Source organism: Miniopterus schreibersii (genome assembly GCF_964146895.1).
Source record: "Miniopterus schreibersii genome assembly, chromosome: 2".
Classification (NCBI taxonomy): domain Eukaryota; kingdom Metazoa; phylum Chordata; class Mammalia; order Chiroptera; family Miniopteridae; genus Miniopterus; species Miniopterus schreibersii.
In genome coordinates, this window is record NC_138102.1 from 121042943 (window position 1) to 121064435 (window position 21493).

Below are 21493 nucleotides of genomic sequence, written 5' to 3' on the forward strand. Positions count from 1 at the left end.
CTGATCACTTACTAGCTGTGTGATCTGGAAATATTCTTTTTTTTATTATTTTTTCCCATGTTTTTCAATTGTAGTTTGCATCCAACATTATCTTGTATTAGTTTCAGTTGTACAGCATAGCAGATAGATAATCATATACTTTCCAATGTGTTCCTCCTGATATTTCAAGTACCCACCTGGTGCCATACAGTTACTATGATATTGTTCACTATATCTGATCTGGGAATATTCTTAACATTTGTGGGACTTTGTATTCTCATCAGTAAAATGGGAATGATAACAAATAAACCTAAATCCAGGGACTGTGGTGAGGACTACAAAGTTAATATGTGAAATGTATACAACAGAACGTGGCACATAGTAAGTGCTCAATAAATATTGTTAATAACAGGCTCTCATTGATGGATCAGCTTGTATGTGGTGGATACTTCATGTAGTTTATTTGATCCCTTCATAACCATGAAGTATAGGTTATCATTATCTCCATTTCGTCAATGGACAAATCGAAGCTCTGTCCTGTGACATCACTTTCTTAAGGTATCATGGTTATTCAAACCCAGAATACTTAACTTCTTTTTATATTGGGCCATTATCAATAGTATTTAGCACTATGTCAGTAACCTCCTCTTAGCACAAGGTGCTGAACTGGAAAAAAAAAAAAAAAATCACATGGCAGGATTTCCCTGGTGTAAGTGTTCGCAGCCAGATTCTTCATCTCTAATATCATGCATCATCTGTTAAGCAATTTGTAATTGCTTTCATGTCTTCCTGAATGCACAGGAATCGGCAGGCTACAATTCCTGAATGACCGTCTCAAGGTCTTCCACGGGCATCTGCAGATTGTTGAGTTGGAAAGGGATTCTCAGAGGAGCGGAAGCATATCCAAACACAAGCTCCAGATTTTCCTTTATGTTCCTGAGGTTGCCTGAGCTAAATACATGGACTAAAAGGAGATGTATTACATCACTTTGAATCAGAAGGGATAATAAAATGTATTCCTCTCTCCTCTTGGGGATTTAGTGAGGTCAAATAAGGGAAAAAAGAATGATAAGCTTTCTGCAAATGAGGGGATAAATGCAAGAAAGGAATTATTTTAAGCAGTAACTTAGAAAAATATGAAAGCAAGTGACCTCTAAACAAGTGATAAGTGCTTTATACTTTCTGTTCTCATGTGGCCAAAGGTCAGTGAATACTGTGTAGAGATTTTCTGACTGAAACACCAGTTGGGCTACATGTCGAGCTGAAGTCTAAAGTCAGAGAGACCTAGGTTGGGAACCCTTGTTTGCCACTTATTAGCTAGGTGACCTTGAGCAGGCATTCATCTCCTTAAGCCTCAGTTTCCACTGTATAAACTGGCAATAATGATAGTACTGATCTCAGCTAGTCATGAGGATTAAATGAGGTGAGCTATATAAAGTGCTTAGAACAGTGCCCAGAGTATGGTAAGTGCACAATGCATGCTAGTTATTTTATTCTAAGTACAGTAGTATTTCTATCTATAAACATTTAAGAATGATTCTTTTACAAAATAATATTTTATATTTTATATATTATAATGAATAATAATATTCATCTTTGTGTGTTGCCTACTCAGCTAGTGCCAGGTACAGTGCCTGGCACATAACAGGTATTCATATTTTGCTGTTAATCAATGGAAGGATAATGCCATGTGGATGTTTATATAGTCATATCTAAGTTAGTCTTCTTACTAGTTTGTTCTTGGACACACAAAAGAGCACATGCACAGCCAGGGGTGGGCCCGGTAAGATGTCTGTGTGGAGATGTGTATCTCACGACACATGGACCCTGTCCTAGGTTCTGCTTCTGCAGGGAGACTCCAGGGTCATCCTCACATAGTAAGTCTCTCGGAGTTGAGGTTCACCGAATCCTACCCTTGTGTAAACATAGTTTAGATCTTGTGACCCACTCAATCCCTCGGTGGCCTTGAGCTTAGATCAGGGTTATAGTGGTTTATTATACCTGACTGCTAACTAGGATGTGTCAAAATGGAAATCAGGAAGTTCATGAGGAGGCCTGAAAACATACCAGCCTCAATTGCAAGAAAGAAGACTATTTTCTGTTCTTCAGGACATTTTTTCCTTTGGAAATTTTTTAAAAAAGTGTATGGGTTTGGGATTTATGAGCAGTTTAGGAAAATACTAGACTAATGAGATGATGGAATAAAAAAAATTTAGCTATGCTAGTTGATTACTGGTGTGGCAATATTTAGGAAAACATTAAATACTAGTTATAAAGCATTTAAATTAAACAAGTTGTGGGGAAAAAAGAGGGTGCAAATATGATCTTAAATAAAAATAAACTGTTTTAATCAATATGTCCAAAATAGAACTTACTCTTTTCTCTTAAAATTAATGCATCTTTCTGTAACTTCACTAACTGCACCGTATGCTTACTTCTCAGTCAACCAAGCCAGAGTTGGAATAACTTCCTATGGTTCTCTGCCCCTCACCTATCTATCTAATTGATAAAAAAATTCTGTAAATCTAGTTCATAAAATATTTTCCAAATCTGAGTTCTTCTTTTCACTGCCATATAGTTGCATAGACTCTGTAACACCCTCCGAAACGGAGGCAAGAACCTGTGATTCTTTGTACTGCCAAAGTCTCAGCTTTCTAAATCACACAGCTGATGCTGCCACTGGCAGCTTTAGCATCCTTCTGGCTCCTAACTCTATGCCCACATTCAAGGCCCTCAAATATTAGCCTTATTTGTTTTCCTGCCCCTCCCCACCTGCCCAGCCATGTTCCTAACCAGACCTGGCTCGCGTAGTTCCCTAAAGGTTCCAAATGCTCAGCCTCTGCTTGGAAGGCCTTATGGTCAACCTGTTGATTCCCAGTAATTTACAATCTGCTTCAGACTCACAGTCTGATCATCCCTTTTGAACTTCCTACGTCCAGACAGCATCATTCCTTCCTCATCAACTCGGAACTCCTTAAGTGGGGAAACTGTCTAATTCATCTTTATACCACAGGGACCAGCATAGAATAATCTTTGGATGGATGTTTGTTGAATCGAATTATCAGGTTAATGGAAAATTTTCTACAAAGGAGCTGTTTCCTTTGCTGGTGTGTTTTCATTTGAGATAGTTAAATGTAGAATGTATAGAACTTAGAGAGATGTATATGAGCAATTAGTATATATAATAGATTGATTGCTGGAAAGAAACAGGGCGAGGGTCCTTGGGGTTGTGTCATCTGGAGCACAGGCTTTGAGGTCAGACTGACCTGAATTAAAATACTGTAGACTGTGATTTAACAACCAAATGACTGGTGGAATCTCTTCACTTTTCCTTTGTAAAATGAGGGTAACAGTACTCCACAGCACAAAATACAGTGCTCTTAATTTTATTGAAATAGAGGAACTTCTATATACAAGTTTAAAAATTGGGTGGTATGTCAATAATACTCCTGAAAGAGGTGGAGGCTTATTACTATAGGATGTAGCCTGGACTAAATTGTCAAGCTTATGGTATGAGGAGGTATATAGCCTCATTAAACTATTAGAGAATATCTGTCTATGTAATATAATGCTGTATAATAGTTCCATATAATATAAACTAGTCTATAGTTCTGATCTACAGTGACCACTTTAATAGGGACATCTTTCTTTCCCTCACAATTGGATTGCTGGTTGCAACAGTTGAAATACTAGAGCTTCAATGGAAAAAGACAAGATATTGTGCCAGCCACTGGTGGCTGGTATATCTTAAGATACTTTCCTTCTTAGGTCCAACATATATCTTTTAATTGTATACAGACAGCACATTTATCTGTGCCATTGGCAGGGTGTGTAGGGGGGATTCTGAAGCAGTTGCTGAAAAAAATCCCCACAACCATTAGGACTTTAAAATGCCACTTGACAGTTATCCACTTAAAAGCTATTACCAATCAGCTGCCTCTTGCAGGCAGAGAAAAAAAATCTGTGGGTTGAAGACACTTGAAATCAGAGATTAGCAGAGAGATGCTCTTTCATTTCCAAACAGGGAGCCAGGATGTCAAACATCTCTAGTTTCTCTAAAGATAGAATCTCTCTTCACGATTTTTTTAAAGGGCAAAATGAACTAAAACAACCCCCTCCGTATGTTTCCTGCACCCGTCTCCCTGCGCCCCCAAATGCTTGCCCAGCTCCAGTGACTGCACCTCATTCGGCCTTGCCATTTGGCTCTCTCAGCTCCTGCCTCATCGTGTTTTGAAATGTCTTTCACGGTTATGCGGGCCAGTGCACAGAACAAAATTAATTTAACTCACAACGGCATGCTAATATTATTACTTTTGACACCACAGAAAACTTATTAACTGTAGCTTGTCACAGGCTTCACAGAATAAATAGCCCAATACAGCACAGAGAGGTAAAGTAGTATGATCTAAAGATTTTTTGGACTGCCAGACATTGTCAAAAGTCAGAATAGTCGAGGTTTCCAATAATTATGCTAAAATGAACAGTCTGTGAATGGCAAGAAAATTTCTGTCCCATTTTGTTGGACTACCCTATGAGAAAATATTTCATGGCACATGATTGAAGTTTTATGTTTTTTTCTCTACGAATAAATATGGTCTTTGTATTTTAAAAAGGTAGTAGGAAATTTAAGTAAGTAATTAGTTACTGTGTGTAGAAGAACAAAAAAGAAAAAAGGAAGCTGTGTTCATTGCCTGCTTGCTAGTTCTGGATGTTTTCACGTACGGCATTGTACAATAATAGTATGTGATGAGGTTTCTTGTTTAATTGAGGTGTAGTTAACCCTGTAATGAGGCTTTGTAGTCTCCATCTTCTGCATAAGGAAATTAAAGCAATAAGAGGTTAGCTGACTTCTCCAACTTTGCACAGTTCATGAATGGCAGAGGCCGCTTGAATCAGGCCTATCTGACTGCAAAGGCCCTCCCTGTTCCATGAGTCCTCTCTGCAGCCACACTAAATCTGTATGAAAAGAGGACCTTGCAGGCCTTACATGAAATGGGCAACCCTCCTCTGCTTTCCAGAAGCTGTGTCATGAAAATGATTTTGAATACATTTTTTAATTATTCAAAGCTGGCATTTACAGACACACCTGAACTTGGCACTGAAAAGGCAATAGCAAGCTCATAAGTAAGTTCTATTTTTTTGGTATGAAATTAGGTGCATAACAATCCTTATTTTTCTTGCTCAGCATTGAATGGTTTGTTTTTCCACATCTACCAAGAAGGAGGTTATATGCATTTTTCTTCCCAGCCATAACACAGCGTTTCCCCACCAAGTAGGTATACTCTGTCATACGCTAAAACTATGATTTAGAAAGTGACACAGGGAATACTGTGAAGTCTCAGTCCCTGAGCTTCTGGTAAGCCAGCCACGAAGCCAAGTCTCCCTGGCTGCCAGAGCAGGCCAAAGGTCTTATACAAATGAATGGATGGTCTGGCCTCCCCATGGTCTCGTGATCCCCCTGGGAAGATACTCACTTCAGTGGGATTCAGATATTACAGAAGAACATCCAAAGGTTACTGGGTTTCATTTCAGTGCAGCAAAGCTGCCAACAAGCAGAGTTTTCTGCAGTGGCCAGGAAAAGGGAACAGGAATTTGGTGGCCACTTATAACAAAACTCATTATAAATGCAAGTGTTTTAAAGTCCATGCTTCAAGGAAGTATTTGGATCAATATGATTGTGAGATGGTATCTCAAAGGCATTGAAAACCTTTCAACAATATATTTTCTGCTGCATTGATCCAAGGTATAGGTCTTTATCTTTTTATATTGCCCTATTCCTTTGTAAGGCCTGAAAAGATTCACCACAAAAATGTCTGCCAGTCAAGGTTTCATTTCAGCTTTTCTTAGCCAGCCCGACTTCTCACTTTCCCAGTGACGTGAGATGTGTGAAGCTGCGCCCCTCAAGCCCCACAGAAGCCCTGCAGGGCTGAGCTAGGTCTGATTTTTGAATGTTAATCTATTTCGACCTTCTCATTTTCTAATTTCTTAAAGGAAAAAGAGAATTTTCTGGGATAATATGTGGGAAAATTTCTAGAGCAAACTATTCTGGAAAAGGGGGAAAAAAACCCATCACCTGAATATAAGTTAAAATGGAAACTCATTCAATATGTGTGTATTGCTAACAGAGATCTTAGCAGCAGAGAAGGTAATGAGCAAGGGGTCCTGTGGTTTTACCCCCATTTTCCTATGACTCATGGTAACAAACCTATTCTGAAACCAGAAAATCCTGGAATGAATTTTGGAAAAGTAGTCATTTGTTATGTCAAATATGGATGTGTGTATATTTACATAGATGTTAAAAATGGGACCAAAAATATCATCTTAGCATCCTAAGATGATATTCTAATTTTCATAGATCCCCAAGTTATCTTTATCCATATGCAGATATTTTAAGGCTTTAGAACAAAACATGTATGTGTATAAAATATTATACTTAGCTTTTTTCTGCTTAACATACTAAAACATTTTCCATATAATTGCATCTAATGGCTGTCTAATATTCTCCTAAGTGGTAATATAAATAATCATTTTCTTATTGTTGAACACGGAGCCCATTTTAATGTGTGAAAAGATAAGTTAGAGCAAGTTGGCACCTATGGAATATGAATATCTGTGTGGCTTAGATATGAAGGCTAGCGGCTCAGCTTGGTAGTGCTTCTGTTTGCAAGAATTCACGATGTGAAATTTCACATCTCTGGGTAGAATGCTTTTGCTGTGAGTGACTCTCATTAAAACTAAAAAAAAGATTTTGCTTTTAAATCTGGTATCTTTTTTACAAGTACCTGGTAGGAAAGTCAACGTGATCTGACTACTGTTTTATTGCATTTATCTAACTTTCCACTGCGAGAGTTTGCTGCCCGTGGGCACTTGCTCAAGAAAGTTAGCCAGGGGCTGGTATATGGAAACCCCCCTAGCTAAATCAACTCCCCAAATCTATCACTGCAGTCCAGAGCTTTAGGGGTCAGTTTCTGCTATTTTTCACTGTCAAAAATTGATTACTTTGAAAGAGACTAAAAACCCAAGTACTGATACCGTTGTTTGTCAAAGTAATTGTAGAGTGTATATCCTACTGTGATAGGTCCTATGAAAATGCAGGGAGAGATTAGAAGTTAAAAAAATGAGAAAGTACATGTAAGCCTTGATTTAGATTGATGCAGCAGCTTGTTTTCTTTCATGGCTTTGCCTTTTAAACACCTTTGATGAATCACAGGGCTGCTAGATCCCACGAGAGATCACCTTGTCTCTTCACTTACCTTGAAGCAAGACTAGAAATCCATGCCCGAATTCTTATTTTTAAAAACCCTCCAGAGAGGTAGGCTCTTTCAGATATCTGTTTCAACATTGAACACTGATGGGAAGGTCGTCTTTGATTTCCATGCCCAATTTGAACACCTTTCTATTTGTTTGGACCTCAGTGGCTTCAGAAGGTCATTCTGAGCTGACTCAAGTGGATATTTTGCCCCCAATTAATGAAATTCATTATTCAGGTTTCTCATTCAGAGAAAGAGATTCTGGTTTTTCTATCATGAGAACAAATCAAACGGGCAATTGCCATAGATGCCACAGACCTGAGATTTGAGGGAAGAGAGAAGGGGGTTTTGAAGCCAAGGGGCTCTCGAACACTTGCAAGTGTCATGCATATATGACCCTTGGTTAATAATATTCACTACTTCACTCATAAGAACATTGATTATGTAAATCTTAAACTTATCACTTGGTTAATGATCTACATTTTGGGGAATAAATTTGAACTAATAAAAGTGGAAATAAATGGAACATGAAAATAATCCAAACAGATTGAGCCTTTTAAGGAAGAAAGAAAGTGATGTCAGTTTATTGATAAAAAGGGTGAGACATAGAAGATGATGTCAGTTAGTAGTTTCCATGTGGGGATACATTAGTCTTTAATTTTCACAATCTCACAATGTGTTTGAATAACTGATGTCTTAAATTCTTTGAGAGATTTCAGCTAAGCATTTCCAAATCTTTGTTTAGGTATGCCAGCACTTGCATACTGAGGAAATGAATCATTTCCATCCTCAGTTCTGAAGTTAAATGCATATGATTTTATCTTCGAAGGAGGCATCCTGAAGCATTTTCTTAGAGGACATTGGCGGGTCTGATATGCTGAGAATGCGAGGGGCAGTGGGGAATGGCTGGTCACCACATCGGGGCCAGGAAAGAAACAGTTCACTGTATTCTCCCTGCTATTCTCCCCACCCCTGCTTCCCACCTTCCATCCTGGCACTCGAACTAATAGCCAGGCAAGTGGCTCTGTGCTCCACTTAGAGATCACACAGCGTCTCAAGCATTATCCTCTCTCAGAAATTACTCACAGTGAGCTGGTTTTTGCTCCCAGTTACTCAAGTTCTAGCCCAGGGCACTGAATTTATTATGTGCTGGCCATGAAGATGTGAAAGAAGGTTTGATCCTTGCTATTGTGTATTGGGTTTTTACAGGAAACCATCCTCTGGTGATTTGTATACATCCTGGTAAAATTCAGACTCCAACTTATCTCAGACTCAAACCCCCAAACAGCAGCGCTGGCCTAAATCACCCTTGTTAAAATTCAGCAATGCTTACCTCTTTTCTCTCTTCAGATTCAGCACTACTGTATACAGAGTAAGAGTCACTGGGGTAAACTATTTCCTCTCCTCCACTGCACCAACAGAGGAAGAGCATGAATTCAGGCTGCATGTGTGCTATTTAAATAGACGTCTTCCTGACCCTGATCACCGCTCCAGGAAGAACCCCAATCCATTTGTTAAAAGGCCACCATAGTCACATGCTACCCTTCTTTCATGAGTAAATTACCGGCTCTCCTATACTTTCCTTGAACAATTCCTAACTCCCAAAGCTAGGAATTTGATGTCAAGTCCCTGCTGTAAAGGAATTTAGATATTAAATAAGTAGTAATTAACATGGGCTTTGGAATGAAGCAAACCGTTGATTTAAATGTCTGGCCATTACTTCCTAGTTATGTGATTTCAGACAAGTTTCTTAGCCTCTCTGCGCCTCAGTTTCCTCATCTGCAAATTTGGCTTAGTAACATCTATAACACGGTCTGTGAGATTTAATTGAGCTAGTGTACTTAATTGTTTAAGATTTAAATTTATAAATTGTTTTTCTTCCCAAAGGAGTTGACCAACACTTAGAATTACAAAATAAGAAAATTTCTGAAGAGGGAACATGACCAGCAGGTGAAAGAGGTTGGCTTTGTGGGGGTCATGGTGAGAATGAAGGTCTCTAGACATCACCTGGTAGAGGTGCTGCCGATGCAGGAAACCAGGTCTATCACCTGCTAACCCAAGGCTTTGAAAGTCATGACTGAACATTATAACAACTGCTCATTTAATAAGGGCTAGTTATCCTGCTAAAATTCAGACCTGACATAAAAAGTGTTTAAAAACTTGGCTAAGTTTTATGTGGAATTGGTTGAAATAATTCATATAAAGATGAAATAAAAATCAATAGGCAGGAATGCTACAATGTATTAATATTAAGTGTTTGGATTTGAAAAAAGAAGTTGTTGAGCATTAGACGGCACGCATTTAGTTGTCAGCTGGTTTTACAGGATGTAGCTAATGCTTTTTCTCCCTTTCTCTCTTTTTGTTGTAAGAGGTAGAGTTTTGGAATGAAAGTCTAGGAGAATGGTCACTTGCTGTATTTCAAATTGTAGTACTTTATAAGGGAACCATCCACTTTTGGCAGATTTGTTCTTTAAAAATTACTTTAGTAATGACAAAAATTGGACAATTCTGCAGAGCTCAATAGCTTATCTTCCCTAGAAGGTGCAAATAAGGAGTTCCTTCTATTGTTTTATGAAACATAGGTGTTTAGAAAACTCTAAGCATACAAAGATATTTTTTTTGGCAAAGAAATTTCTCTAATGTTCAATTATACCTAATTAAATGCTGTCTGGAGAACATGAAAATGTCTCATGGGTCTTCAGTATTTTAGATATAATAACAGGGTAGGATATCTTATACCACATTCATCATCATACCCGATATAAGGAAAGGTGGTGGGAGAGATGGAAGCAATTATTTCCTCCTTCCAGGAATGTACAATATAATGAATGGAACAAATCAGAGTATGGGGAATAGAGAGAACTGGAAACAGACACATGTGAATTCTCTTTGGGATTTTTCACAGATCATCTATGTTACAGAAAGACTGACGCAGGAAGCTTTTGGAGCAGCTAAGAGACTTGGGAATGGGGAGAGGTGTCCAATTGAAGCGGGCTGTTGCAGCCCTCCCTTTGTGCAGTGTGGTGGTGGCCTTGGAGTTGGAAGAATTGGGAGTAAGGGAAACAAACCATAGGGCATATGCAAAGTATATGTTTGTCTGAAGACTAAAATACCATTCCTAGCACAGGCCCTGTAAGCTCCTTTTTAAAGGAATCTACAGTGATGGGTGTGTTTGGAATCAGACCAAATTCGGAGTTGCAGCTCTCCCATTAGTTGTGTGGCCTCATGTTATTTCCATCTTCCCTGAGCTTCGGTTTGTCTATAAATATGGAATAATAATGGTACCTACCCTGTAGTGTTATTGTGAAGAATACATGGGCTACCGCACTTAGCACAGTGCCTGGCTCATACAGATAGACATGAGTTAAAACAAGGTTAAAGGCAAAATTGTGCTCTACTTGATCTTTCCTGTTAACACAGCTTTGAAAACTGTCTACCAAAAAGCAACAAAAGTGGCATTTCCCCCCTAAGATTAGGCATTCTTGTGACACTGAGGTTCCATAGCCTTTGTCATTTTCAAACATGGCCTCAATATAAACAAAGCATGAGTATGATAGTGCTTAGAAAGTCAATGACCTCAAAAAGAAGCATACATCTTTCCTCAGATTGCAAGTTAACCGTTGATGTTGGTTTTATATCAGGCAAGCATTTCAAAGGCTGTCTGCATTCCCTCTTTATGACCTAGGTTATCCAAAAATATGTTCTAAAATAAAAACAAAAACTCCAGGCCCTTGACCTGTTTTAATATTCGAATCTCACTTTATATTTATTATTTGACATTGAGATACAATTAAGAACAAACTATTCCTGACACTGTGTTGGCTCCTGAAAGGATTTCCCCCCAATCCTCCTCTTTAAACGTGAGCAGAAAGGGAGAGTTCAGGGAAGGACCTTTTCAGAATACTGATTTATTCATGTAGAAATGACATCTTAAACTGAAGAGCAGTTGGTTAGCTTTGGTAAACAACAACCTCTTCACATTCCAGAGTGTTTTGCAGCTTAGAGAATGAGAAAGCTTGACTACAATTATTTTAAAAAAAAATATTTTCCCCTTATAGAATTGTGCGTGGGGCCTTCTGCTTCACTTATGAATGCCCATCTCTGTACTCTAGTGTTCTCCCAAGTCCACAAGTTGTTCTTGCATATAAACTAATTATGTTCCATATGACAAGAAAAATATTGGGTTAGAAATACTTTCAAAAAGGATGCTGGAAGCAGGGGCTCATCCTGGGATGAAATCCATCATCGTTAAGAACACTGCCCTCTATTCATTTTAGAGGTGTAAGTGGATGGTTTGCCCTGGGCTGGGTTTGCTGTGGTCTGGGTTTCCTACTGCCCAGTGCTCTCCTGTGTGTGCCAAGCCAGAAGTCTGCCGGCTCCTGGAGCCCAGGGGCACCCCAACATACACCCCTGGCTCTTAGTCTTGCTGCAGTCAAGGGAGAAAATAGTTGCAAGTTATTAGCAACATGGGGGACAGTTAATGTAGAGCAAAAAGTAAGCTAAATGGTTTATTTGTTCCCCAAGTTCCCCTTCTGAAGCGATAAAGAGGGGAGATAAAGCTAGCAGGAGCCGGCAAGTGTCAGAAGTTGTTTTGTTTGAAGTAGAGGGACAGAGTGTTTTCCCCTTAGCTTTCCCCAAAGCTCAGGTGCTGTTCCACTTCACCTTCAGGCTCTTGCAATAAGAAAGGGTGGGTGGGAGGGGGTGAAAGACATGTACCTAGACCATCCCTGGCCCCACAGTGAAAGGAAAAGTACTACTGAAACTATTACATGGTATTGAAACTTGGTTTCCCCCTACACTCCTGGCCCCTCCCACGAAAGGAATTCATTTGGCATCAGACAAACCTGTTTCAAATATAATGTTTTGCATTATAAAATTTTGCTACTATTACTGACCATTCCCATGTGTGAATCCTAATCTTCCATTTTATATACTTTACAGTGCTAATTTCACAGATATTCAATATGTGTTTTGAATGAATGAATGGAAATTTATTTTCTATTTAATGGACTGTGTTATTTTTTTAATGGAAAGCAAAATTCCTCTGCCTTCATTAAATTCCTCAGCACTCATGAGTGAATAATAACATGTTTGTGTTAATGAGTACCTTTGAATTTTAGGGCTTTGCATCCTGGGCAGAAATTCATGCTGAGTATTTATGAAATATTATTAAGAAGAAAAAAAATGCCATAGCTAGTATTGCTTTTATTTTTGCTGTGTTGCATATATTTGCAATGTGTTATAATATTTGAAAGGGGAAAATATTATACATATATAGATGTTAATCAGTTGCAAGTTGTCAAGAAAACTGACCAAGTGATAAGATCTCCCCCCCCACCAAAAAAACCAAAACTAAGAAAAACTAGTTTGCATCATTTTTTTGTGTGTGTGACTAGAAAGACTGTTTAAAGAAGACGTTATGATGAAATAGTGTGGGCTTTAGACCTGTATTTGAATTTTAGCTCTGGCATTGGTTATATGAACTTAGACAAATTACTGAGACTTTCCTGGACTTCAGGTCTGTTTCCCCCCCATTCTGTAAAGCAGATTTAATCACGCCAATTTTAAAGAATGTCATGAGAATTTTGCTGGCACACAGCAGGCTCTCAGTAAATGGTAGCTTTTATTTGTGTTTATAGCTTAGGTAGAGAAGCTAAGGTAAACTTTAATGAAAATGAATTTTGGAAACAAGGAGGCAGGGCTGGAAACACAGGCTTTTGGGTGGTTAAAGTTGTGATGGGAAGAGTATTGTAGCAGGTTAAGGGATGGCCCTGTGGGAGCAATGGAATGTTTGTCAAAGAGCATTTTGAAAATGCCCAGGGTCTCTCTTCTTACTTAATTCTTTAAAGTAGAGTCTAAATTTATATTTTTATGGAATTCACAGTAAAAAATCAAATAATACCAAATTTTCATTTAGAAACTCAGCAAAGAATTTGGTTTCATCCATTTGTGCCTGAAAAGTCTTTTTAAACCAGAAAGGCAAATTACAGTCCTGCACTCTAGAGGGGTATTTTAAGTTATTTGCTTTTTCCTATGATGCTTTTAGAAACCACAGCACGAAGCAGACAATACTTATTATGCATAACAATAGTTATAATTGATCATTGAAATTCTGACCAAACACTAAGCATCAAGTAAACCACAGTTATGGACAAAGACATCAAAAAAATCAAACGCAACTTCTGTAATACTTGAAAGGAAAATTATGTTCCAGTTCCACAAAATGGACAGATAGCTACTAAGTACACTAAAATATGCTATCATCTTAATATACTTTAAAACAATTCCATTCTGACTTAATGGCATTTCTCTATATAACATAATCAAAGCCACTTTACTGGCTTATGTTCACTTGCCACTCTCTAAAAAAATCAATGGAAAAAATATCCTCGGGCAAGGATTTCAGCAAAAATTCAATACTTATACCTACTATAGTATAAGTCTGACTAGGTATGCTAAATTTAGATTTTGTTCAGATTCTTTGAAATTTCCTTGTAACTGATTCTCATTTCCTTCTGGGTTCATTTCCATTATGCAGGCAGAGACTTACATGATAGCTTTAACTAAATCTGAACTTCAACTAAAAGTTAAATTAAGCTAAGCCCCACGCTCTCTGTGCATCATGTAAATAGTATGAAAGAAGGGCTACAGAGAAGAGATACTGAGTAAGCCTTTACAAAAAAAAAAAAAAAAAGAAAAAAACTTTCATCATTTTCATAACTGTCAACAAAACCAATTATAATCATTTTGCTAAGCATATATACTGCATCTCTTTTGAAAGAAACAGGCCAAAAAACCAAAACAGCACACAACCATTTTCATTGTTTGGTGCTAAGATATTTTTATTGACAGGCTTTCAGAATACTCGAGACTTCATTTGTGAAACAACCCAACTACTGTTACCATGAACTTTATAAAGAAAGTTTTTAAACATCTTTCACAGGATAATAATCACCTCTCCCCATTCATTCATTCAAAAATATTTTTGCGTGCCTGTTGTGTGCTTGCCTCTGTGATCAAACTTGGTTTCACAGTGAGAAACAATAGGCATCGCTGGGATGGAGCCTTCCTGGAATGCTACGGATCACAATCAGTGTCTTTGTAACATTTCTTGAATGTGATAGATTGTGAATGACAAAGAAATTTCTTACTGGCACCCATGTTTATCTTTTCAGTAGTTAACCTTTCATAGGAATCTCCCTTCAGGGCATTGATTGGTTGCACGCAGATTCTTGGAGGCATGAGTCACCATCTGACTACTGAGTGTACTTAGAAATAGCATCGGTTCTCATGATCCTTGGACAAAAAAGATGCTATATGGAATGAGTTTAACCCATTCTGAAGAAGTATCAAGTAATTCACCATCGGAAGCTAAAAAAATTTGCCATTTGATTGAATATGTACTCTCCAAGTGCTTTTATTTCTGTGAAGTAAATGTTTTTCTAAATAGGCTTCAAAATGTGAAATTTTCTTGCAAAATTGATTTTCTATTAAGGCACTAAAGTAGTTTCTCTTCCCTTCTGCTTGGATACTAATTAAATTATGTCCCAACTTGTTTTAATTCAGCAATCAATTTTTTTTCCATTTGCACTGGATTACAGAATCTCATTTAAAAATCAGTCTTTAGTGAATTCTACACAAAGCAGAAGTGATAGACATATTCTCTCATGGAGACAAAACAGTACTGGTCAAGTTATGAGAGACTTGCTTAGAAAATTTTACAAAAGGACTCAAGTTGTATTCTGGTGGCATCGATTTCTTTTTTTGTGTTTTTGAAATGAGTATTACTGGAGAGCATGAGGATAAAAAGTAGGAACAAAATACTATAATAGAAACAAAATACTAAAAAATAAAAATAGGAAAAAACACTAAAAAACAAAATACTAAAATAAAAATACAAGACAAGTAATATTGGAGGGCAGGGAGATAAAAAATAAAAACAAAATACTAAATGCTTTGAAGAGGTATTTGACTCTGGGGTGCAGGACAGAGACAATTTCTAAAATGATTATAAGTAAAATTTACAAATAAAGAAAACGGAGGCATAGCTATTTATTGTAACATCGAAGTATTTAAGTGAACATAGTAAATGAATGGATTATTCTAAAAGTCTGAAGGTTGGTTTCAGGTTTGACTTGTGGGTGGTGCAATGAAAGAACTGTATATACTGGTTATAAAGGACGATTTTGAGACCCTATTTGGAGAAGTGGAAAATTACAAAGACAATTTTTTATGTAACTGTCCCTCAAAACTCAGGATATACATTTCTGTTTTAAAGAAAAGAGAGGAAGAGAAAGGTATAGGTATCTGTAATGTCAAATTCCATGTTCACCTGGTGGGAGGTGGGGTGGTGGAAAGAGGAAAGGTGGTCAATCAAACAACCTAAAAATGGCAAGTGAACTTAAGCCAGCAGGTAGCTTTGATTATGTTATATAGAGAAATGTTATTAAGTCAGAATGGAAAGCTCACCAGAGATGTTTTCACCAGGGGCTAGAATCTAGCAGAGTGAGCTGTGTGCTTGTTAGGTCTCTTCCTGGCATAGCTTATCTCGTCAACACTTTCAATTTTTATTTATTTTTATTTTTTAATTTTCCTTTTTATTCCCATCCCCATTTATTCCCCCTCTACCCTCTTCCACCTCTTTTAAACATATGCTTAGTAACTTTCAGATAAGTCTCCTTCCTATTTTTTTTCCTAAATTGCTTGTACATTTAATTGATCATTAAAATAACACACAAGTCTTTCACTTACATAATTGCTGCATCTTATGACTTTTATATTTTTCGACTTCTGGCAACATTCTATGAAAAACACGGGGCTGGAGCTCAGAGCATCGAATCTAACCTGTTTAAATGCAAGTCTCTATCTGAGTAGACATCCAGGGCTAGTGGTTCTGTTTCTAGATCCCAAAGCTGTTTCTTGAATTGATTTTTCTCATTTTCTTGAAAATCTTTCATTCCTTATGACATTAAAAATAAAATTTAACACTGCTAGAAGGAAGCACACTAAAGTCACAAACAGAATTGCTCATGTAAAATGGAAAAATAATTTCTTTAAAATCGTGAGAACTAATGTCAATCAGAACTTCAACAGACTCACACAACTATGATTTTCTGTAGTTAATGGTAGTATGAAAAGGTAGAGCACATATCAGCGAGGATAGTAATTCTCCAGATACAAAATATAATTGGAACCTCACTTCATTTATTATGAGAGAGTTTACACCTGGCGCCAGTCACTCAAAGATACTTTGTAAGCTAGACATCTATTTCATGAGGTTTTCCAAATCATGATAAAAGGAAATAGTCGTTCAACGGAAAACCAAAAATCACTATTCCCAAGTAGATAGCAAAGAGGGAAAACTCCAGAGTTTAAAATTGTGATTGTAGAATAATTTCCCATTAAAAGCTTAGAGACATTCAATAAGTTCAAAAACGGTGAGAAAAAGAGTAGAGAAGAAGGTACAGCTATTTAGAGGGAAAATGGGAGACTAAAAAGGGAGATGAAAAACAAGAGAGAACAGTAAGCTTGGCCAAGGAGAAAGCAGGGGAGATCTCTTGTTTACTGAGCACTTACTACCCACCGAACTTGATTCTCTAGCCCACTTAATCTGTAGAATAAAGGGTTGACAGGCCCCTTTCTAGATTAAAAAACTGAATTTTAGAGAGCTTATGTGACTTACCCAATGTGTCTGAGCTGACAAATGAATTGATCAGGATTGAAAGCCAGGCGTGTTTGTTGTTAAAGACGGGACATCTCCCAGACACCAGTCTAGCTGGCACTAAGCAGGGCAAAGGATGGGGTGAAGAAGAAAAGGGAGACAACCCTACACCCCACAGAAGAGACACAGTGTTGACCCTTTCCACGTTTTTTGTGTGTTTTTTTTTTTTACAACATCTACTACAGCTTCAGGAATATAGCAGGTATCATAGATATTCGCATAATGAATACGTTTGAATGAGTTGGGTGACAGAAGCCTTAGGGAGATAAGACGTGAAAGAAGGGGAAAGAAGCGAGTAAGGGGGGGGGGAGGAAAGAACGTGACTGCTCTGGGGCAGCCACCTAACCTTCGGGGTCCCAGAGCCCAGCCAAACCTGCCGGCTCAGTGTCAAGCCTCAGACTTGGCCCACATTCAAAGAATTTTTGACAGAGGAAAATTGTTTGATGGCATACGTCCCCGCCACTCAAGCAAAAAATACTAATTTTTCAGAAACCCAGTGGGGTGCGATGTTGGAATTCCGGGCCCCCCCGCCCCCCATAGCTAGCAGGGGGTGGTCAGCAGCCCGAGCCAGGCAGTCTGGCCAGGTGGGCATTGCAAAGCACAAGTGAGTCATATTCCTGTATTCAACCAACAAGCCAACCACAAGCCCGTCAAGTAATAAAAGCCAATTAGTTCGTAACTATTTGTTGTGGTCCCACTTTGCCACCCACCCCAAGCTTCAAGGAATTTACAGAGTCAAACGCTTCAATAAAATATAAAAGGTCAAGGAAACAGCTCACTGCTTTGTTAAACAATTAGAAACATTACTATTGAATGATTGAATGTTTCTCTTTTCATACAGGTGTTTGATTTAAAGTTGATATTAGTTTACTCATAGGGAAAACTACTTACAAAAATCATAAAATTTAAAAACTCAATATTATCCTTGGGTTGTTCTTGAAAATCCACAGTAGGGCTAAAGTTATGTCAATATCCCAGACTCTAATTCTGACTAACCTATTTGGTTAAGTTATATTTATTTCCTTCCAAAAAGAAAGTGGAGCTTAACTCTAATAATTTTGACTCCTTTTGTACAACCAAATAATTTTAGAGCACTAATGAAATTCAGTTTCTGTACAGCAATCACAAGTCTGTTCTAAAACCTCACGCCATTATATTGGTCACAGAAAACCTCAGGCTGAGAGGATTCCCAGGTGATGGGCTTGGCTGAGTTTCTCTGAAGGCTTGGGCCACTCTCTCATCTCCCTGGTAGCCCCAGAGTGACCACATCTATGGAATCCTAGGAATCCTAAATCACGGATCCCTTGGGTAATTATAAACTCATGTTGGGATCCAAAAAATGGCTGCAACAGGCGTTGCTTTAAGAGCTCAGAGAAGCTAAGAGTTGTTTGCTTTTCTGCAATTGGCCTATTGAGACATTCTCACAGAAAAACGCTGGTGCCAGGCAGGCACAGCATAATCTAATAGAATTATTATGCAGTTTAAATGCACTAAGGATATTGAGCTTCCCTTTTTAAATCACAGAAAAACCCTGTGTTAACCTATTCAAACTGGGAGAAAACAATGTGAAGACTACTATATAAATGGGAGTCATTTAAAAAATGGATTTAATACCAGGCTTTGTGAATTATATTTGATGTTTCACCCATCATGCTCTCTTATCTTCAGGAGAAACAATGAACTGCCTGATACACAGAAATAATCAAGGAAAAAGTGCCATTTTATTTCTATTTAATAGCAACATAACCTATGTAGGAATAAAGAGTGATTGTGGCAAAATACAAAGAAAAGGATGATATTTTACTGTCCCTTTAAATCAGTAGGTGTTTGTATGGCATTTGGGAAGCTTTTAGAAGTGTGTGTGTGTGTGTGTGTGTGTGTGTGTGTGTGTGTATTTCTGTCTGTCTGTCTGTCTGTCTTGTCTGTCTCTTCAGGGAGTTGTCCATAGACCTGGTACACAAACCTTTCTCTTTTCTTTCAAATAACACCCAGAAGACCGGTGTACTTTTTAATGAGGTTATGCAGTCCCCTGACCCTATTTTGCCAGCTGTCAGCAGCTGGACGCCCACATCACTCTGTAAAGAGCATCTCTCAGCAGGTTATTATGTGAGTAGAACCGACGAGCACTGTTTGTCACATGAGAAACGCTAATGCTTTTCTTACCTCTTCCTTCTCGGCACTTTGCAGATCACGCCACTCCTCAGTTACGTGACCGAAATCCACTGTGTTCATGGGGACTTTAAATTCCCCGATGATGTCGTGCTTGGAGAAACGATCAAAATCATACACAGCCATCACCAGGGTTTTGCCTCCCAATTCCGAGTACGGCACCTGAATGAAAAGAGATGAAGATAATAATCGGGTCCCCAAAATGCTTAGAATTCAAAGCTTGTTTACAATATTTAATCTTAATATTTATGTTGGATAAATAGATCAGGGAAATAATTATGCTTTTGGTATTTTCTCAAATTGAATCATTTGACTGCTCAGGGCTTAAATTACTTGGGAGAAAATGGGGACTTCCTTTGGTGATTTATCACTTTATCCCAAAGTTCTGGAAGCTATTAGTATTATTAGTAATGGATCCTACTATTAGTCATGGAATAAACACTTCTAGATTAATACAAGGATAAACCAAGCCAATTTGACCATATAAAGAAGTTTTCTTTGCAGGCTATTTCATTGTTGTTGTTAAGTTGTATTGTGAGTGTGTAACTTACTCAGGGGTAGATACGTTTTAAGCCACTTGGGTACCATATTTTAATGCAGCAATGACTTATGAAAAGGTATCCTAGGAGTCTAAAAGGATTTAAATGAAATTCACGAGGTGCCTCACCTACTCCCTGAAATAATTTACTGATTGACAGGAGCTGACTAGAAAATTGATGTTTTGAATATCAGGGATGCATTATAATATAGATCCTGAAGTTCATTCTTAGGTATGACACTCTTTAGGATGAGTGGTGGCAAAAGGCCAAGAACTGATGAATTCTCCAGCTGTTCAAATATATCTGGGACAGATGCTATGGGTTGGGAAGTTTATTAGTGACATTTTTAATATTCAGGGAAAGCAGTGCAATCCAAGTGAACTATACTTCACTTGGCTGAATAAAAATGCCTGATTAAGAAATTATTTAGACTTGTATTAAAGGTTTGATCAATTTTCATATAGTTTCTATTATTTTATCAGTGTAAATGGTTGTCTTATGCTCCAGCAAACGTATCTCAATTAACTCTGTATATTATGAAGGAAAAGGGGAGGAAGAATATTCAGCCATATTCATATTCAGAATGTCTAAGAAATTTTAGTTTTTCCGAAGGTTTCATTTTCTGTCATTTGTTATCTATTTAGAATTTGATTCAAATAGCACAATTAAGAACTAGGCATGGCCCGGCTGGGCGTGGCTCAGCGGCTGAGTGTTGACCTGGGATCCAGGCGATCGGGGTTTGATTCCCGGTCAGGGCACATGCCCGGGTTGCGGGCTCGATCAATGACTCTCTCTCCCCTCCTTTCCTCTCTCTGAAATCAATAAAGATATATTTAAAAAAAAAAAAAAGAACTAGGCATGATGCTTTTTCCATTTTAGAGGAAAAAAATATAAACTCTTCCAAAGAGCTGAATTTCAGAGGAAGAAATACATTTTAGAGTAGGAATAAACTCTTGAAAATTTCTTCTAATTCCTGAAATCTTTTTTTTTTTTTTTTTAAATGTATATGGTTATGTGGTCATTTTGTTTTTTTAAATATATCTTTATTGATTTCAGAGAGAGGAAGGGAGAGGGAGAGAGAGATAGAAACATCAATGATGAGAGAACCATCGATCGGCTGCAGCCCTCCACCCGGGCATGTGCCCTGACCGGGAATTGAACCCTGATCGCCTGGATCCTAGGTTGACGCTCAACCGCTGAGCCATGCCCAGCTGGGCCCTGAAATCTCTTTAAATTTGTGTGTGTGATTGTACTGAGGTAGCATCAGTCAAAAACCTGGGCTTAGGGTCAGATAGGGCTGGGCCTGGGTGTCCCCACTCTCCAGCTGAAGGGACTGAGTCAAGTGAATAAAATTCAGCATTTTAGTCTATCAAATGGTGATGATAATAGTGCCTAAGTCACAGGGCTGTTTGTGGCTGAATGAATGAATATATGTAAGGTATTTAGCAGTCTTGGCACACAGTAGGAACCTAATATATGTTGTTTGAATGATTAGTAGCTCCTTCAGGTGGGAGTTTGGGACATGTAGAGTTCATGTTAAGTGGATTTGAAGTCACTTTTAAAAGCCAATCCTCTTTAAACTCTATTATGCTTTTATTTCTATATCATATTGCCTATTGGGATTTCAAGATGCATAATCTATAATGTCTAATGGATAAATGAACCAATTTTCTAGAAACTGGCATATTTCTTAAATGTATCAAAATATATTGTACTTTGGATGGATTTATGATTTGACCAACCTTCTTGAAATAAAATGGAACCTGATAAAATTTTATAGGCAATTTCAAAATTTCAATAGTTATACTTTTTGAAGTCAGAGAAATTGGTAATAA

General features: G+C 37.9%; 1 protein-coding gene across 4 annotated transcripts in view; it reads right to left on the reverse strand.

The window, feature by feature from the left end:
- Positions 1-21493, reverse strand: part of SYT1 (synaptotagmin 1) — a 493749-nt gene that overhangs the window by 103693 nt on the left and 368563 nt on the right. For all 4 annotated transcript variants that reach the window (XM_081128361.1, XM_081128358.1, XM_081128359.1 and 1 more), the window contains one exon: positions 19114-19281. In XM_081128361.1, coding sequence (XP_080984487.1) covers positions 19114-19281 — 168 coding nt within the window. The remainder of the gene's footprint in view (positions 1-19113; positions 19282-21493) is intronic.